Below are 22,474 nucleotides of genomic sequence, written 5' to 3'. Positions count from 1 at the left end.
TTGTTATATCTTTTTCGTATTGTGCCTTTTCTAGCGGTATTGTCTTAATGACTCATAATTTGCGGGTTTAGCGGGCAATAAAGATGTCGTCGCGTGCCCCAACTTCGGCGAATAAACTCTTACCCTTGTTTCTCGGAATAAAGAATTATCCAAGCCGGGATCTGCACACGTCATTGATTTTACGAGACCTCGACATCGTTAACACTTCCTCGCTTTTCGTTTTAACATCGTTTGGGTACAATTTTCATTGGTCTGTTTTTTTAATTTAATTCAATGAATGCACAATAATCCGTTATGACCTGTGTTAGTTACAATTGAACAGAATTTACATACAAAAAGAAACAAGTAAAGTTACTAAAAAAATAAACATACACACAACGAATAGTGAACCCTATTTTAAAGAGTACTTTCTTCCACTAATCAATATACTTTTAACATACTCTACAACAACTCTACAAGTTGGCCATTACGGTAGATAAACCTTGTGTTAATGTAGAGCCACTTGCACGTAACAGTTTAGAAATCGGATTAGCAGTTGGATATAAAAAGCGGTGCGTATAATATATGCGGACAGCATATCCTGACTAGCCATGCAGGTCGGCGAGCCCTCGGCTAACATGTTAACATTCCCTTACGTTTACGAGCGTGCGGTTCCAACGTCCGGTCTATCCCGCGATTAATTAAACTCGGGTTAAAAGGGGCACTTTTAAATTATAGTTAACGATTCATTCACCCATAAGCAGCAAAGGTTACGTATTAGATCGGAAACGGTTAAAAGTCTATCGTCTTGTAAAGTTACCTACTTAACATTTATTTCATATAATTTTCGTGTCTTAATCCTACTCTATGTAGAGTCGGCACACTAAGTTTTACTCTTCCAGTTTCAACGGTTATCTCAGAGTCCCGCCTGACGCAGTAGAGGTTGGCCACTGAGGGTTTTTAGTGGGTAAAATCCCACATAACCCTGTTCTAGTCCAGCGGGGCTAGACAAAGTGCATTCGATCCGGAGCGTTTCCATGACGAACTTAAAAAAATTATATAACTTACAATAATTTTTGATAAGTCACGTGAATGTCTCGCGTCAGTTCCATACAATTTTGAAGTTCGCTATGGAATCGCTTCGAAGCGAATTCACTTTGTCTAGCCCCAGAAGCGACAAGATTAAGATTCTTCCCCCTCCCCGATTCCAAAAAAAACCCTTAACCATGTCAAATTTCAATAAATTCATTTCTGTTAATATATAATACCAGTTTAAAACAATACACAAGCTTAACACGATCTTAATTTGGTATTTGTAACAATAATTGCTATTTTATTACACCAGTCACCAGTTACTATTATATTTCGAGGGCTAGGTAGCCGGACCACACATGGCACTGATTGAAATAATTCCTGGTAGGAAGCGCGGCAACAAAATGTCTTTATAATGGCGATAGTGATAAACTAGTGCTACTTATGTAAAGTCCGCGTAGCTCGGATTTATAACGAGAAAGTCGAAAGCAACGATGATGTAGCATTTACTTCAAGACAATAGTATACTTCGCGGGACTTCGCTTTACGGGATTTCCTACAATGTAACAATAGTTATATTTTGTTCTGAAGTACTGTAATTAAATTTAAAATTCAAATTAAGTATACGATGTTCATTTCAAAGCATCCTATTAATTTTATTGATGGTGATAACAACCTTAGCGACTGTAATAAGTTAATTTTAATTGGATAATATGGAGTACGCAAAAATTTTATACTTTAATAATTAACATAGATATATTACGTTTTGTTCAAGATGCAGTGTCTTATAGTTATTTCTTAATAACAAATATACGATACGTAAGGTCGATCTGTCGTTTCTTCCCATGTTATAACCAACTGTTAAACATAGCTACCTTGTAACAAATATCAATTCTACCAGAAATGTACCCCACTATATTCTCCATCAAAAAGTAAAATTTATCATCAATATTAGTAAAATTAAGAATCAAATGTCAATTAAATATTATAATTGATAGAAAATAAATAACATCAATGAAACTTTTCAATCGCATTCAAGTCCCATATTGGTACTGACTTCATAACTGTCGTAGTGTCCAAACTTCGATGAATTGAATGTTAATTGTTATAAGACAATCATTGTGGCGACCTCGGTTCCCAACGGGTGGCATTGTTTCTGGCGAACGGCCAATGTTAATATAAAAATGAGCGACACCAACTTGCGGTTTACCTATTGTGCCCAACAACAGTACACTATCCACCAAACTTGTTCTACGAAGTACTTGTAGAGACAAGACGATGCAGAAAAAGACGACACAAAAAATTTCTCGTCTTGACAAACAGGCATTTCGCATTTTGTTTTCTTTACCACAGTGGGTACATTGCACATTTTCCTATACAAAGTTTAATGGGCTATTTATAAACAAATTCGAATATGTATAGATTTTAATGAATAAAACAAAATTTACCACAATATTTCGTATTCTACATTATTCCAGTAAATTTAAAATAAAAACATAAAAATCAGTCCGTAAAAATTTCATTATGAATAAATTTAATTACTGTCAGTAAACATTAACTTTTGTGCAACTCAATGTAATTTTTTAATTTATTGAGCGTATATTTTTTCCATAAAATTTATTACAAGCCGCACGCTATCGTAAATTATCGTGTCGTAAAAAGCTCATAAACTCCAATTATTGGGTAAACATTAACTTTTATATTATATGCAAAATGTATTCAAAATCGCGCCAATAATAATCATGATAATAGGTTACCTTGACGAGGGCAAGGCCAAACGGAAACTTTCGAGAGTAACGAGCCCTATGTCCGCGACTTCCCGCCCTGAAGGCCACACAAAAGCCTTTATTGAAAATAAAACCTCCTTTAACCGGTTGCGTACTTTTAATATTTATTCTGTGTAATGTTTGCAGCGTTCGTGCACATATTATTAATGCATTTATTACTGAGTAAATAACTAGTTTCTTTTTAATGCCAGCTTGACAGTCAGCACATTTAAAACACAACTGTATGTTTTGTTTTTTATTTTTAATTTATGGTTAATATTTGCACATTTTGCCAGCAGCATAATAATGTCAGGTTTAATCTGTGTTGTGTTCTAAATTCAAAACAATTGAAAAAATTTAAATGCAACTGTTTTTTATATTTCACGCGCGGTTTATTACGAATATGAATTACGCTAACACTCTTAAATTACGAGGTTAATTAAGTCTTTTAGTGCGTACACGTCTAATTAGTAAACCAACCTCGTCCGTCCAAAAACATCGGTGTGGATTGCGCTAGCTCATAATACGGCACAGGTTATTTATTTCACCGCACACGGGCACCACATCACGAATATGAATACACATTTTGGCGAACAAACGATGGCTCAAACCTTTGCCAATACAACAACGCAAATAGACGTAAGCAACAGGGGCGTCCCGAACGTGTGTTCACAGGCGAGCCATATGTTGGACTGGCATTTTCGCTCGTCGTAGTCGCTCCAGCGGTCGCTTGCAGCGGCTACGTTGAGTCGCGAACCAGAGCATTTCTCGTGCATTTTCTTTTAAACTTAAATATTACCGTTATATAGTTTTATTTCGCGACTTTTTATGCATTTTGCCAAGTATGGAAAATACTTTTTATCTTTTTCCATGACTGTTTTATATAGAAAGAGTCATATTGTCCGTCTACAAATGTAAGAAAGTACATGTTTAATTCATTAAAGGATTAATGATTTACAAAAGAAAGTTTGAAAACAAAGCAGTAGCCAAATAATTTCTTCATAATGACATTAATATAGTTCAATTGCCTATTAAGAAGATTAATTACAATGAATGATGCCACTTAAACAATCGTATTTTTTATTGATTAATAAAAATTACTATATTCTATTACCACACGGGTACTTATATTTAAAACTTAAATACTACTTACTTAATAAGTACGCTTAAAACTAAAGTAAAGTAAGTTAAGTAGTTAAAACTTAAACTTAACTTCATTTAAAAAAATTATAATTATCATTTACATTGTGCGTAAAAATGTATGCTTATAGTTACAGTAAATTAAAAGGCCTATGCTCTTAAAATTGATTTTTAATTTGATTCGCGATCTGCAGAATGTATGTCAACTTTAACAAAACCCGGATACAATATAGACACGCCCACGTCCTTAAACAGTGACCTGTGTCGATAAGCAAGGGTTACGAAACAACCAAAACTTGTTTGAATAAGAAAAGATATAAAAATAACGGCTAAACGAAGCTCTCTTGGCGTATCATTATGTCAATATACTTTGGGGTTGTAGTTCAAACCGCTTTATTTCGTAATATTACGAATGAAAACACAAGTTGGTTATCGAGTCTTCACTATGTAAGCTTTATAAATCGACCACTTAACACTATCTCCCACTTTTGATTTTAATGCTACTGTTTTCTCAATAATTTTGACCTTTTACTAAAATAAACGTAATGTAACAAAATCAAAATACATCAAATAAATAATATTTTGTTGTAAAAGTAACAACAGAGCTAATATGATCCTTAACAAAGGGCTTAGAAAAGGAACCAATCTAACTAAATTAATGTTTACTCGACAGTTTCGCCGAGTTGCTACGTGATCAAGCGCCATGTACGCATAACAAGATCCTCTTATAGACTAATTAGGCTCAATTCTGACCCTTGGCTAAGACAATTGGAGTACTTTTAACCAGCGCAGCTTGAATCTTCATGAACCTAAAGTAAGTCGCATAAACAACTTTTAATTATTCCTTAGTACTAACTCGAATGACAAAAATAATTGTTGCTTTACTTACTGGACACACATCTATTTAAGGAGAATTTTATAGATGTTGAAAAATATCATTAGCGTATTTTTGTTTATCAAAAAAAAGTCAGATTGGTGAAAAAGAATCGTTTGTACAGTTGCTTTACAAGAACAAAACAATAGTCAGGAAGCGAGATGCAGGTATTAACTTAGTCGACTTCAAATTGGCAACTTAGTAGACTCAGTAGACGTATGTCTGTAAGGCGTCGCCGCGAGACTGCAGCCATTAACGCGTTCAGCTTAGAGTCAGGCGGTTAAAGTGCACCGGAAACTGTGTGTCGTGAAGTGTATAGTACGCTACACATAACATCCGTTATTTCCGTATAAAGACAATAATGCAAAGTTATACTAAAAATATTAAAAATAACAGGGACTTAAATTTATTAGACAATTATCAACTATTAATTTGCGCCTCTATCTAAAACCTAGTCAAAAAAGTGTTAACATCAATACCTAATAGACGTATGAACAAATAAATATTGTCTTGGTAAAATAATGATTTGTTAAGTTATATTTATTCTCATAACTTACTAATTTATACAAACTAGTCAGAGATTTTAAAGAAACTAAAAACTACACAATAGAAACACGAAAGTTATTAATACAAAAATAAATGTAATCGGAACTAACGACAAACGGATACGGTAAAATTTTCTTCAGGCCTCCTCGTGCATATCTGGCACACTATTATCACGCATTTATGTAAATTTATAGCGAAAATATAGAAGAGTTCTCTCTAATTGCTCCAACTTCTCGCCATCAATGACATTCAGTATCGCAACTATCTTAATAACCTGCAAAGTGCAGAATCACCAGTAAATTGTAGCCCGTTACGGTCCGTCGCAGCCACCGTGCGTACAAAGTACACATATACATTGGAAACTGACTTTCTTTATACTTAGAACGCGCATTAGAATTTTGCAGATCTTTTGTTCGCGAGCAACCATGCGTGTGCGACGTTCGAATAGAAATATTTAAATTGATGATTACTGTAACGATTGTACATATCTTTACAAACGTAAATGTAGATTCCAAGTTATGAATTACTTTGATTTGATAACCGATTTAATTACCAATTTTGTTAATAACTTAGTTCAAAGTTTTAGACATTATTGATTACAATTCTTTGGCGCGAATGGCGCGCTTTCATTACAAAGTCCACAGTCAGAATCATTAGTGAGGGAACATAAACGTCGACATTTAGTAAGGCTAGTATTATGCCAGTACACCGGCACAGTGTCGGATTTTTTCCTTACAATAGAAAAGCACCAGAATAACTATTAGTTATTTACATGTCATTTTCGTTATGAAGATGTGTGTATCTCTCGTCTCATTTAATACTTAAGAGATTCTTAAGTAGGAAGTAATATAAAGACGCAGCGATGTAATACTTCCTATTGTAATTATTTTAAGATGTAAGGAAAGTCAATTTTCTTATTCTATCATCAACATAACGCGTTGCATAATTGTGTATACATCCGTCCTTTTTAACTGTGCAAAAAGTAAAATGAGCAGGCATCTTAGTAGCAAGTACTTTCATTAGTGCCAAAACATTGCCAGCTGCACTGTCTCATACGAAAAAAAATGATTGCAACGTACTGAAGATTTCTCGAGATTCCGTATATTCGTATGACAAAGTAGGTTCATCAAGATTGTAATAAATATAACTCAGGCACAGATATTCTTGTTTCCTCTTTCAAATTAAGCCAAGAGCGAAATAAAAGCTATTTAATAAATTAACGCAATATTAGGCGAAATTAGCAATATAATTATAACTGTGGGTGCTAACTAATTTGGTACGCATTTCAAAATTAAATAAAAGCATTTAATAAAATTAAAAAGCAATTTGAATCACACGGTGCAATTTTGAAACTGCCTAATTTAATTTCAATAGCTTTAAAAACAATTCTACGAGTATTTTAACGACTATAAAAAAAGTTTGGCAACCTTCTGATCAATTTCACAAACGCCATTGACAGTTATAGTAACCTTGCACTACGCATTGCTAAATTTAGATTTTTATGATATTCGTGCGTATATATATATATATATATATAAGAGACGTAAGATAAGCAGTAAAAATAAAAGTATTGCCTCTTTTTAATATTTTCATGAAAAAACTATTAGGATTAAAAAAACTAGTAGTAACTCATGATTGATTAATCAAGCTCAACATCATCAGCTCACTATACGTCCCCACTGAGGGGCTAGGAACCTACCCTATGTTAGGGGTGACTAGGCCATAGTCAACCACGGTGGCCAAGTGCGCGTTGGTTGACTTCACACATATCTTGGAATTTCTTCTCAGATATATGCAGGTTGCATCACGATGTTTTCCTTCACCGTAAGAACATCGGATAAATGTTCATATGTAAATGGAAAATCGAAGAACACATTGGTACATGGCGGGATTCTAACCAAGGACCTGCAGATTGCAAATCAAGTGCTTAAACCCCTGAGCCACCGACGCTCACAAGTTAGCTATTAATCACTTTAATAATTAATTATAATGGCTTAAGTAAAACGACGTCATGACATTTATAAAGTACATTAATCACTTCAAGATTTTATAACAAAGTTACATCACCATAATGAAAAAGACATTTCCTAGTTAAGGCTGCCCATTTCTTTGAACGAGTTTTTCCTTTCTACGTATGGCAGGAAAGTCGATCTTGTAAACTAAGGCGATTAAGGAACATCGGGTTTCAACACACCAAATGTAAAAAGAATCTCGCGAGAAATCTCTCCGCTTCATTAATTAGTTAAAAGCTACATTTAGGCATTAGTATCAATACACGTTTAAATGTTTACAAACCGTTAACTTCCAGCATTAGCATTACATAAAATTACTAGCGAAAAATATATGTGCAAAATTGATACATTTTACGTCATGCTTTAGTCCTTTATTGGAGGATGAAACATGTTTTGTGGGAAATTAAGAGCATATTAAGCTATGTTTTTTCAATGTGGACTACTTCGTCGTGCTCATAATATCCTGATGTTATAATAACTTGTGGTTACGAAAAGTTTATGTAGATCAGTCAGTATACAAAAGACTATCGGTCGCCCGCGACTTCGTTAGCGTAGAGTAAAGACGTAGCCTATAATATGCCTCGATAGATCAGCTACCTCCCACTCAAATTCCCACCAAAATCGGTCCACCCGTTCCAGATTTACCCGAACAAACGCAGACTTACGGACAGACAGACAAACAGCCAGGCAGGTACAAGAAAATTACGAAAGGGTATGAGTTAAATGTGACGTCCATTTCTACAGTATTTGATACATACAATTCATACCAAAAAAACTAGTCTACTTGCATGCAAGATGGCGGCGCGTGCGCACGCACCGGCACAACTGCACCGTTAACGTTCACGTTCACCGTACATAGCCGCACAAGCAATGCGGTTATGAATATGCATATAGCTCCGTAACTAATTTCACAGTCACAGAAACGCTAACCTGTTGCCTACGTTTCACCGTTTTTACGTGTGCAATATAAAATCCTTTATGTAAACTGTTGACCTAACATAGTTGTATGCAAATCGCTTACAATGTTAAACGTACAATGTTGTAAGTCACAAAATTAGCTGTTCAAAAAGAAACTGAAAATACACAATATTAATTAAGGTGCTAGTTAATATTTATTATTAAGATATTTGTTAAATACGAATATGCAAGTTCTTAATCAGAATTGACAGCTCTCTGAGGTAAATGATAACAAACCATTAGGTCGTTTTTATAATAAGAAAAGAATTACTAAACGACAAATATTTAACGAAGTTACTAGATAGAGGTTAGTAAAAGTTGTTACTAACTGTGCGGGGACAGATATGCTCTAGTAAATCCGTGTAAAGAAATGAGGAATGCTAATTATTCTATCCAAGAAGTTGCTAAGCGGAAACTAACGCCATTGAGTACATTATCGTATTTGTTTTGGTCTACTCTATGCATTAGTGAACCAACTTTCTCAAGATTTAATTATTGTAGAGTCATAATCATAAAGGGGCAAATTCAAGAAGTAGTAACTTAAACACGATAACGTGCCGTCCAAAGGACAAAACTTTCGAAAACAAATGCCAAGGAAAAGGTCACGTATGCAAAGCTCACTAGAACCTATGTTAATAATTACAATAATAATAATTTACATTTAACATTGTAAAGAAACTAAGTTCACTTTGTTTCAAGTATAAATCGAGATAATGATAGAGTTATAACGAATTCGTTCGGTATTGAACACACTAGGTACTGTTAGGAAGAAAATCCGACACTGTGATGGTGTATCGGCGCAACACTAGCCTTACTAAAATGTCGATGTTTATGTCCCCTCACTAATCAATCTGACACTTGTCTTTGTAACGAAAGCGATCCATTCGCGCCAAAGGATTCTTACAAGTACAAATTAAAATATCAAAAATAATACTGTGAAAGCCAATGGGAAAGACCTAATCCAGTAAGAGTGATACAGTCAGATCAGTTTTCTATAGAAATAATCACCTTTAGAATATCATAAACCAGTCACGTTCAGGAAGATATTATCAATATAAAATCAAAACTTTACAACATGTATCACAGATTATAAACATTACGTGATAATTTTAAACAAGATGAGATATAATATCATCTTTCATATTATATCAATATTGCATAATAAGACGTTAATATATTAAAAAAAACATTGATAGAGTACATTCATAGCTCTTAGTATTATGATTTCTAAAACGAAATTTGGATGATGTATAACAGTAGCATGGTAATAATTAAAGTCGACGCACGTTTGTGAACGGATGTGTACGAATAACCAGCTGAATTGGCCTCACCCAGTCCATAACTCAACATAATTCTTGCCTGAAAACAGAATAAAGGAACTGGGAAGTCTAAACATTATAGCAATATCGAGAAATTCTACACTATAGATAGAATATTATACCAAAATAAATTATACGCATGATTGTGATACTACGGGTCAGAAAGGAAAACAAACTTATTATAAAAATAAACTAATGTAATATGAGTAACAAGTATGTTATTAGTGTGATATTTCAAGATATATACAAAATATAAAAGAACAAAATATACCTTTTATATATTACCGTCTTATTTTGAATAGAACATCAACAGCAAAGAACAAGATCGAATGAAAACTCTTTACCGTCTATTGAAGTTAAATCGAAGATCAAACGAGCTATTTGCATTCCCGCGGGAAACGAAAGCAATTCACAGCTAAAACCGACAAACTCAAGGTCTGCATCTGTTTTTAAAAATAAAACTAAACTCACAATGAAGCAATATCAATTCTAGTTTTATATAAATACGATTTAAAATAGATTGAATTTTAAAAGCAAAATTATATATAAAATAAATTTCATGATCATGGTGCAAAAATAAAAACATAGTTTAAGCTTATTCTATCATAAAAATTGATACAGAATCGAATAAACTTTTACAGCTTTCTTCAAATCTGTTAAAAAGCGATTATATAGCTATCCTGTTTTGCGAATGATATAAATTTATTTCTAAATCCGATTTATATTGTAATATAGCTGGTATAACACGTGGTAGTTTTCAACAATAACGCATAAATATCAAACAAATGAGCATTTACGATTAAAATGTGAAGGCCGTGAGATTGGAAGTTTAAATTTAATTTCCGGCGATTGACGAAAACCGTATTATGTAGGACAGAATGCAAGAGCAAATAGAAATCGCCCGTACTACACGGTTACAGGATAAGGTGTGTCTCCCAGGGCGCAGGAGACAGGATAAAAAAAGGAACACGCGTACATCGGTTTCCGATACAAAAACCTCACTTCCTCGCGGCATTACTTCGGAGAACTAATGAAAGGTACGTAAATAGTCCCTTGCCGGACGGAACTGCGCGTCGCTGCCAAAATGCAAGTGATGGACCAATGATTGATTGGGAATGACATTGAAACAAAAAGACGGGACATTGTAACTACAATTTAATCAGTTGTTTTTTAAATGGATTTCTGTAGAAGCAGAAAAGGGTTAACAGCTGTCAAAATGTTGGACAAAACAAATTCGAACAGAGGATTACTAATAGTGGACTGTTACTATGATCGACTTAAGCGCATGGAAACGGTATGAAAAGACCAAAAGGGTTGTGGGTGGGGAATTCACCTGTAGTTAAGAGAAGACAAGAAAATAAATATAATTTCAATGATAGTCAAACAGTCGTATTTCTAGATGACAGGAATGTTCCTTCTTGTGATTTATACGTCTAGACAATCAGAAGCCATGCACCATCTTATACGATACAGTAAAAATTGCTGCCAGGTTCAATACCCAATAATATAAATCAGATAAGATAAATATTAGGAAGTAAAACACTTTTATTACACCTATTGTTCCAATAATAAAAATCTAACAGTCACACTTTATATTCTCAAACGGTAGCTAAATAAAAAGGTCGTAAAGCAAACCGTTATTCTATTCTTAACCAATTTGTCAAATAGTCGTAATTAAAAAAACAAATGCTCCCGGCACAGCAATGCTTTATTGAAGACGATACAAATAAAACTGTTAAGGAATTCGTTTTACCTTTAAACGTTTTCTACGTAGAATTTGTTACGACTCCACATATAGATTCATAGAATTTAAACTGAAAGTAAACGTAAAACCTTTCGCAGTTTGAATACAATAGTTTTTTTATTAATATACAATGACAAAGTAAAACCTCTCTGGAGACTATTATGGAAGCTTGGAAAGGGCTTTTTTATTTATGAATTTTGTTGTTTTATACTACCATGAAAATTTTACTAAGAAACTTGGTATAACTCTTTTTAGAGGACGAGAGGCATAAAAATATGTTTTTGAACAAGAACACTTCTGAAATCGATCGATTATTGACCGCTAGGCTTAACGAACTTTATTTTTGTATTAAAGTCAATGTAAGCTGTAGATATAAAATCTATTTTTGGATTATTATAGGACAAAGACAATTTTAGCGCAATGTCCTACAGCTCGTGTTACAAACAATTAACAACGATGCATTGTGTCAAGAACGTTGTTAATGCAAGTATCAACGACGCAATTCGTTCATATTCAAACAATAGTAGATTATTAGTGCATTGACACTACGGTTAACTATCATATACCAAACAAAGCAATTAAAAAAACACTAAAAAATACTTAACTATGAGCAGGCCAAGCTGATCGGGGAGGTCTCAAACGCAATAAAATCACGAAACAAAAGCAAGATTGAAAGTATCAAACCCTTGGCTATATTACTTTCAAAAGTGTTTTATTATGAGTTACGATAGATATTACAAATTTTGACTTAAAGAACAGATTGGAAAACTTTTCCTTAGTCGAAGTATTTAAATTTAATAGTAGCTGTAGTTTTCCATTCAATTCTTACACAAATATACTTGCAAATGAATTAATTTTAATAGCATGTTACATTTGAAACCGATTACGTTGGTGCAAAATCGACGTCGATTAGTGACTTGATCTGTTTTATTTCATGTTTTATTACAAGCCACCATGAACATAAAACTAAATGCTAACATAAAAAAAGCTTACGCTTCATTCCGGTAATACCCGTATAGGAATCGAAAGTACAGAAAGTTTTCATAGAAAATGCTTGATACGGGTTTAACAGCTAAAAGATATTTTTAATTTAAAATAGAAATACATAGTATGTTATTGATATATTTCATACTCATAGTATGTTACAAATCGATCTAAAAAAGAAATAAAAAAATCCAAGGATATATGCAAATAGGATATAAAACATCATCAAAGTCTTATTACTGGCGACACAAACGCCATCTAGTTTTAAACTGTAGGATCATTAATATTGTCTTCATGATTCAATGTAAAATATATTCAGTAATAGTATTTAGAAACACGAATTAAAATTTGATGCAACACTTTAAAATTAATTGATAAATAATTACGGAAATCCAAACGTATTCCACTTTGCACGTACACATAATTTATAACAGTATATTGACATCGAACACATAACAAGAATTATGTAACTTAATAGCTTTAACATATTTATAACATATGCATATATACTATTAATTACTCTATGAATATATTAGAAATCAGTGACATCGACACTTAGTGCACGTCAAGTTAATTAAGAAATCGGGTTTTACCGTCAAAGATTAAATCTTACTAATATTATAAATGCGAATGTTTAGGTGGATGGATGGATGGATGTTTGTTTGGAGGTATCTCCAGAACTGCTGGATGGATCTTCCTGAAATTTGGCTTTTTTATATTTCAAGGTGGCAAACGAGCGAGCAGTCACCTGAAATCGCTGAAATAGTGATCGTTGCCCATAGACATACGCAATTGCATAAGCGTTGCCTACCTTTAATCGATGGAGAAGAGGATGCACAGAAAGAAAATATATTCATTTTCCATGCATCCTCTCATCCGGCAAGTCCACTTCCACTTCTCATCCTTTCCTTATAAGAAAAAGGGTGGAATGGGAAAGAGGACTTAATTAGGCCTCCGGGTCCCACCCACACTCATCAGACGAAACGCGGAATCACTTCCACTTCATGCCTGTCTTCTGTGTGGTCGTGGTGTTTCACCGGGCGAGCCGGGCCATTTCGTGCGAAGATGTTAAAGCGGGCTCTACCACTGTTAGAGCCCGCCATAGATGTAGAATACAGTCTGGAAGAACACATAGGCTACTTTTTAATGCGAGGACGGAGTCGCGGGTGACGGCTAGTGTTAAATACTCCAAAAACATTCGATCTATTAAGCAAGCGCTCATAAATACACAAATCAATTTACAATTACTGCGTAACGCACAAACTAATTGATCCACTTCTGCCTTAACGTTTGAGGTGAATAATGTATTTGATAAGAAGATTCTGTTTCGCTCGTGTACGTGCAAAAATATCCTTTATCTGCATATACCTCGGTACGCATAATATCCTCTAATGTGTTTCCAGCACTTGAGAACTATCCAGAAGCGATAAAACCGTGCATCTGGTCGCCGGACGAGTGGAAACTGATTGATATATTACAGCACTTTAATGCTTTTAGTGCTAAAATGAACTAAACACTTCCGACTACTGGCGCGTACGTTTTTGGTAAGATTATCAAGACTGAAGTGCGTAAACTTTTTTATTATCGCTACTTAACCTTTTTAAGTAGATTTTATTGCCAATGTGGCTGCGGTTCGATTTGTTTGGGCTTTAATCGTAAATTGGCCACTTTTAAAATTCGATACCTTTGTAGGTTAAAATAACTATGGTAAAGAACAAAGCAAATTCTGTTTCATGTATACTATTGCATAACTATACAAAATGTGGAATAGTTTTATTACCTTGGATTATCTAGAAAATTAAAATTCCAATACTCTCAATATTAAGTTTTTATTTAAAGTGCTCTGACTTACATTGCTCTGAGTTACTCTTTATGGTTTAGTTTCAACAATTAAATTAAAACGGGTTATCCTTATTATCACAAACTAAAACGTAATAAAAACCAAAAAAAAAGTTTTGTTTCTACACATCTACACGCATGCAAGTGTCCATATGTTAATAAAAAAAAAGAAATGAAAGCCAAGAGTAATACACCCACGTGTTGATACAAAAGGATGTCGCAATATAATATCTACATCAACAATATTTTAATATTCAATTTCCAGCTAATTATTTTTCTTGAACATGCTGTATAAAGCTGTAGGCTGCTTTAATGTCAAGATATTTACGAAAAAAATATAAATGAAAAACAAAATTAAACATTAATTGAGAACTCCATTATGATGTGAAGGAGTTTCTTAAAATTTTAATTTTATACACCAGTAAAATTTGTTTTTTGAAACACATTTAAAGAAATAAAACCAATAAGATTAAAGTACTGTTACGTAAAAGTGAAAACACTTTTTTGTAAAAACAATCGACATAATGCTCTCATTAATTCAGGGACAATTTCTAAGAATTAAAATACATTAGTAAGACGACAAACTTGAAAACACAACAGCTAGCTTCGCGTAGGTGTTGAATATATCTCGTAATCATATTTTGAAAGCATCGCATCACAAATCAAATTAAACTTCCTATATATGGTGAACGTAACATCAATTTAGCGATCAGTTTCAAATATAGCCGAGTGATGAACTTTTAAAATATTGTGTTTATAGATTCAATTCTGAAAATCAAATAAAATTCAAATATCCAAACAGTTCAAGATTGTTGTCGGAGACAAAGAACTTTTTTCCTATCGCTATAATTATCTTAATAAAATTAAAGTTGGAAAGATAATAGATAAAACATAAATCTAAAAGATATATTTATAGAGAAAAATGCTATAATTGGTAGAATATTAAAAACGGAACGTGAGCCACCGCATCCGTACATGGATCTCAAATAGCAACAAACCTGTTAATGAGCCGTATATTAACTGTTATGTCTTAATTGCTTATCTATATTGTTTATTGCTACCTTTTTAAGTTAGAAGTCGGTTAAAAAGTTAGCTACATTCGTGACCCGGTCTAAATGTTCGTATAAAATTTTATGTTTACAGAAATTATTTACAATTTACTTTATATTGTGTAGATATATATTTAACTTACCTAATTTGTTTATTACCTATTTCTTGAGTATAAATTTTCCTTACTATCAAGAAAATATTATTAATATAACATCTGCTCGTCAACTACGTATGCTTAAATTACCACGCTTCGTTAGTTCATTGCGAAAATTAATATCTAAAAAAAATAAAAATTACGAACGTAGCAATGGACGAATCAATTTAACGCTTTCCACGACATTCCTAGAACAATTAGAGAAGGTGAGCGCGAGGAAGTAATAAATAAAACGTGGGAGTGCCGGCTGATGGAATTCCCGGAGATGTGCTTTGAAACGGTCGTTTATATGAGGAAGAGATCTGACAACGCGATGACAACCAAACTGAGGCCACACAATCACCTTTAATATATTTCGGTTTCCGATAACCATGACTATTTTGCTAGACACAGGCAGAAATATTTGTATTAAAAAGTAGTTCAATATTTCTTTTTTTAAATAGTTAAGAAAAAACTATTTAAGATTTAATTTACTATCTTAACTATTTTAACTAAATAAACTCTGAAACAATAATTAAATTGTTTTATTTATTTGTACTAATACAAGTGAAAAAGCTAACAGGCTATAAAGGAAATAAATGCATAGAGTCTTACTCATTTTTAGGTAACTATCCTTAAAGAAAATTTGTACGGTCAGCATTCTCTTCATCATGCGGATGCTACATTAGGACATACAGTCAGCATAACACACTTTCTTCTATTGAAAGGAACATCCACCCACGAGTATCGAGCACGAATCATACCGGTTTCAAAATGCAAATCGACCGGCGATTTCCGACTTTTGTGTGGGTTACATAACAGTAACAATAAGATTAACGGCAGACAATTTTTATTGCCTTCGTATTTTTGCGAACGTTCGTGAGAAAAAAAATTGCGACGGACAGCAACATGTTAGATTGAATTCGCTAATTAATTTATGGCATTTATACGTTTTTAATTAATTCCATTTGCAAAAACTATATTATTAGTGAACAGAAAATAAATTACGACTAATTAGCATACTTTTTATTGTTGCTAAGTAATTTTATTGGCTTGGAAATTTACTGCAAAAACTGCACGAATCTGTCTAAAATCAAGTCCGTTTTTAATCGTGTATGTGTTTGTTAGTATTTTTTGTAATAAATTTATACAGTATTATGCAATTAAAATAAACGAAAGTAAATTTTCATTGTCTAATTAAATAGTGTAGAGACGTAAATTGGAGTTTTATGAAAATTCTGGTAACGCCCCTGTTTGCGGCCACGGCATATAAACTGGCTAGAAAATTATAGCTCATATGTTTACTAATTGTATAGACCGGTGTAAAAAATCTATTTACCATAAAAAATACCACATGCAATTAATAAAAATACATAAAACATACAGTAAAGTCAAAACCCATTAAATCATGTAAAAAAATTTAGGGAAAAATAAATTACGGTCGTAAAGTTTTTTTTTCTAATTTGCTATAAAATTTAGCTAGCACGGATTCAGACGTTAGAACTAAATCATAACAGCTATAGTTAGAAAGTTTCAATAAAATTACTACCGTTCGCGCTTTCTCACAATTTTGCGTGGAACGCGGCCGCTGCAAAAAATACAAGTGCAAAAAACGTCTCACATGAGGTGAACAATAGGCCAATAATATTATAAAACTGTATCGTATAGAAAACATTCAAGATATAGTAACAAACAAACAGTAGTAACAAACATTTTTTGCAACATTTTTCTTGCAAAAGCATTAGTAATAAAAATATTGTACCCAAATATAACTCTAACTTAACTCTGTATTCATGTCATAATTCAAAAAGAAAAGTTGATTGTTCACGATAGGCCTTTCAATAAAATTAACCATTATTCCAGACTTATCCAGATGCCTACTACTTTCATATGATGACTGTACCTCATACAAACACCAGTGCGTGTACAAAACATGTCAAAATAAAAAAGCCACCCACGACTGTGATGGATTATCTCCCTAGTAATGGATGTATCCGGTTCTGTTCCTTGTCGTGCGAATCGCAGCGTAAAAGCAGTAATTTTTATTGGTCTTGAACAAATTCAGCCAGCCAGACTTAAAGTTCTTTTCTATTTTTAAACTTAATAACCAAAAACTTAGTATCTTGTGTACAGGTGCTTATAATAATTAAACTGTTATTATATAAATTGTATTCTATTAAAAGGTGATCCAATGTTAAAAACGGAAAAACATCATCACATAATCCAAACAACCAAATCCAACAAGCAATTATTCCAACGCATAGACATTAATCGATTTAAGTGTGATGAGGAAGTGCCGGCAAATTTTCGTATAAACATTCTGTGAAAGCGATAAACAGAAATCGAATAATCGGAACATCAAGTTAACGAATCAAATACCACCCACAATGGTCAAGCTTTACGAATCTTATTAGTTTCCGCTCGAGACATTGATAGACACTGACGCTTCGCTTTCAAGACGTGCTTTCAGATAATTGTTTGCATTTAGCGTTGTGCCTGCGATTTTTTTAGGGCATCAACGTAATGTGAGACTGTTTAAACGTCGGCAGATTTATAGCGCACGCGACGGTATTTGTTATTAAGTAAATGCTTCGTGTTCTTTTTGAAGATAATTGTGAAATTACTGTTTAATGTAAACGTAAATAAACGTTTTTATTTATCACGAATGATCTGCTGACGAACGGATTGTTCTGTACAGTCAGCTTCATAAATATGTGTACACTTGCAAAACTTTAGATTAAAAACACATCGGCACGAATTTTAATATCATGTTTTTATGATCTGAAGCATACGAATAAATGCGTGGCACCGAAGGCGTATACTAGTTTTTTAATATTTGTAAATGTATACATAATTATGCAGCTGACTGTACAATAATAGAGGTAAAGATGTATTGGGTCACGTAACATTGTAACCCGTCAACCATGTCAATTGTTGATTGCTGAACAGCTGTCAACATTCATAAGACATTATAAAATACATATTTATGACATTAAACTAAAACTATCGAAACTGTATATGGCTTTATATTAAAAAAACCTAATTATTTTTATATTTAAACGAAAAAATAGTTCAATCGTGCATATCCAAGTTTACGAGCATTTTGCATCATGAAAATACCGTAAATACATTCTACGAAAAGACATTGGCTAACGTAATATAGATAATTATTTATCGTAATAACAATGTGTAACAAGCGTTAGAAATATGAGCGTAACATATTATTTATACGTAAATTTTACATTTGTATGTTGCGATGTGGCAATTCATCAACTAACTTCTCATTGACTATGCAAACATAACATGCCTACGTCACATTACACAAAAACAATTTAGATTTGGTGGTATTTCAATCCCCACATTTAAATATTATACAGTTTAAAAGTCTTTTTCAAATAAATTGATGAAAATTCGATCTATTTTAATTAACATACGGGTAGAAAAAAACAATAGATATGGCCAAACTCACCTTTGATACCACAATATCCATTCAAAGTGCCCCACTTATGTTTCAAGTCCTCGACATCACTACGAATATTCAATTCACTCGAAAATATTTTTTGGTGTAATAATGAATTCTTACGATTGCTCTTCGAATTTGGATGAAAAAGCGACACGATTTTATTTAACGGACTCATGTTTCAAACAACAAAATCGATATATAACACAGTCGATACATAAACACACTTTAAAAATAAATCAGAGTCACTTTTAATGTCTACAATTAAGTCTAGTAAATAAACTATAAACTAACAATGTCTTAAAAATCTAAGATTTTGAAAAAATTAGAGCGCGCCAAATGTACTATATTATTATTCGATAATTACAAACAAGTAACAAATCAACGCTTCAATTTTTTACAATATAAATATAATTTAATTAAAAACTTTTTGATGAATATTAATTGTTAAATTTAAATTTCGAACTAAAATTGGAGCGCTCCAAATGCACTAGCAGTTTTTTGTCATAACCGTTCGGATGCGCGCACAACAGTGTCCGTCGTGCCTTCGTCTATGCCTGGCGTACACTTTCTTCAGAGACGAACTTTCATTGGACAACGTTCTGTGCATGTTTTACATAAAGCTTCAATTTCAAGCGTTAAAATTTATCGAACATACTCTAACACGATTCGAATTACACTTAATCTGCGTCGTGCAGGATAACTGTATATGTGACTTTAACGTCGTATTGTTTTTTATTCGGTTACAATTTTGATTTTTCGACTCTCTCGCTGTTTATAGTACTTTTGAAATTGAAGTACACGCAGATTTCGCACGATGTTTTTAATTATCAAGTTGCGTATGCCACAATAATGGAATTACGTAAGCGCGTGAACACGTAACTGGGAAAATTAAAATTCATTTGTATTATCTTCTTAATCGCCAGCAATAAATGTATAACTATACATATGTAACGTAACAAAATTTATATGAATACGTCACGGTTGTGCTTTTTTATTTCCCACCAAATTTTAACAAATGAGGTCATTAATTGTGTTTGCTTTAAAATAAATGTTCGGTAACTTCATAAAACAAAAAGCACAAAATGGGATAAATTTTTTTGTTTACTATTTTAAAAACTCACTTTTTTAAAAGTTCATTCAGAAATTATCTGTTTTTATATATTACATTTTTTGATCCGTAAAATATTAGGTGTTAAAATATACCTAAATATAAAAAGCTTTCAAAAAAAGGGTAAATATAATGTTAATATTTATTTTGATAAACCAAATCAAATTCTAGAGAAGGAAATTTATTACAATTTATTAAATTGTTTAAACTATTAAGTCGGTCGGGAATCGAAACCACTTCATACTATGTAAATGTTCCTAATTTCATTCAAGTTAAACGTTAATAGATGGCGCTGTTTAGCTATCGTTGACCTAACACAAGATGTTTGTAGGATAAAAATAGTTATAACAAACATAATTCAAATTAACTATAGTTTAAATTTATTTAAAAATTAAACAGTATGTTACAATGCACAACTATATTTTTAATTTTCACACGCTGCGATGACATTGCAATACGAACTCAAAAACGTAAACTATTTTCGAAGTTTTTCTTCTTACAAAAATTACAATGCTAAAAGTTTGTGTAAATAAATAATAACATGAAATCTGTTATATATTAAATTGTGCTTGATATGTTCTGTTTGAATTCTTTAAATGAGAATACTGCCATCTCTTGGCGATAGACGAAACCAAGTAAGTCAAGCGTGAATTTTCAATGTACATCATAGACGGCAGCACTCGTTACAGCGTTGCATTAAATTGTGAACACCTTTATTCCGATGGGTCTTACATTATAAAAGAACTTACCTTTATTGGTGGTCAAAGTGTTGGGTCGCTGTGCTGGTGCGCGATGTGGCGGAGGTTTCCTGGGGGACGGTGGCGGCGCGAGGGAGGTGCGCGCCCGCACGGTCACGGGGGACGATGATAGCTTCTGCACCACACCATTTTTCTTGACTGAAATGTAACATTACATATTAATCAAAAAAACCTGTAACATCGTCTATTATCTAATTGTACTGTAATATCACAGCTTCGTATTATTTATTGTTTTATCCCTTGCTTGATGTACGTAGGAAATTCAGTGACGTGTTTCATAATTATCCCTAAACCATAAGACATCAATGTTAAACCCATAGATAAATATGCACCATAGAAGACAATAGAATTCAGATCAAACTCAAAGGTGTAGCATTCTTAGATGTATGTCTTTTCAAGGCTATCTACAAAACACAATTCTAACAATTCTCTCACACCACCAAATTAATTGCGCCATTTCTTTAAAATCCAATTATAGTTATAAAAAATGTAAGAACAATTTTAGTAGAATATTCCAATAGAAATCAATTTAATCATCATCAAATTGTAAAATATAAAACATATCAGTTTTAAAATGGTTTTATGCAATTTGCTACACTTGGCGTATTCAACCTGCTTTCTTTACATTTTTATCGCGAGCTTCCGTTAACTACCGGTTATCAAAGCATACATGCATAACACTGGCCAGAGAAAGGTCTCCGGAATGTTATTTTACGCTCAATACTGATATAAACTTATATAAGTAAATGATTTTAATTATTAAGTAATTGAGGTACTGGAATTTTAAACCAGTATTTTTTCCTTGAATACTGAAGTCTCTTGTTATAAAATCAATTCTCGTTGACTTTCTGTATATAATATGAACCATTCAATAATTTTGAAGCCGACAAATAGTACCGCTTTCCGCCGATGGATGACTCTGTTATGAAAATGCAATTGATTTGATTGTTCTATTGTATATTTTATTTTTATTATACTATGATGAAGACGCGAGTAACAGCTACATAATGGTGCACTAAATGCTGTTTAATTTAAGATTTTGGGAAGTTTGTAATGCTAGACCGCGCTGGATTTTGTTAAAAGTTTGTATACCTTAGGTCTAATCAATTTGGCCACCAATGTCGTATATAAGCTTCTTTAATATATCCAATCTGTAGAAAAATTCAAACCACATTAGTTACTATTTGCCGATAGACTTACTGTTTTTACCATTGTAACAAATGTGGGTTCTTAAATTAATTCTTTACCAGTAAAAGTCAGGAAGTTAACGTGGGAATAGTTAATTTCATTTACATATGTACATTTGAACGATTGAAATCTTTAAATTGAGTTTACAGCAGTTGTATACGAAAACATCATTGTTTTGTAGACACAACAGTCATGTGGGAACATTATACAATGTAAATTGATACGTTTGCACATGTAGCCTGATATCAAAGTTAGTAATGTAGCGTGGCAGTGAAAGTGAGGGACGGCCTGGCTTACATTACACGTTACACAAGACATTTTTATCTATTTCATCTTCACATATCAGTCACAAACTTTATAACTGGCAGAACATTAAATAGAAGTTAATTATAGGATAAGAAACTGAGAGTTACCATTAAATTGTACTGAAGACATGAACCAAACACATATTTATTAAGGATAAAATAGTGAAGTAGATTTCGCAGGGAAAGTGACGTATAGGAAGAGTAAGAGGGGAAGTATCGACTTTGGATATATCGATACATAACCTCTTCTCTCCGTTAAAGGTGGGACGAAACGCTA

The 22,474-nt window shown here is 32.8% G+C and overlaps 1 protein-coding gene across 1 annotated transcript in view; it reads right to left on the bottom strand.

Annotated features, from left to right (window-relative positions):
- The window catches only part of toc (toucan), an 80,143-nt gene that overhangs the window by 12,753 nt on the left and 44,916 nt on the right, over window positions 1–22,474 (bottom strand). The window contains exon 5 of the mRNA XM_013322626.1: window positions 20,696–20,842. Within this exon, the coding sequence (XP_013178080.1) occupies window positions 20,696–20,842 (147 nt within the window). The remainder of the gene's footprint in view (window positions 1–20,695; window positions 20,843–22,474) is intronic.

The sequence above is a fragment of the Papilio xuthus genome, unplaced genomic scaffold (assembly GCF_000836235.2).
Source record: "Papilio xuthus unplaced genomic scaffold, Pxut_1.1 DF828952.1, whole genome shotgun sequence".
Classification (NCBI taxonomy): domain Eukaryota; kingdom Metazoa; phylum Arthropoda; class Insecta; order Lepidoptera; family Papilionidae; genus Papilio; species Papilio xuthus.
Note: the sequence above shows the minus strand (reverse complement) of the source record. Positions and strands in the feature narration are given on the sequence as shown.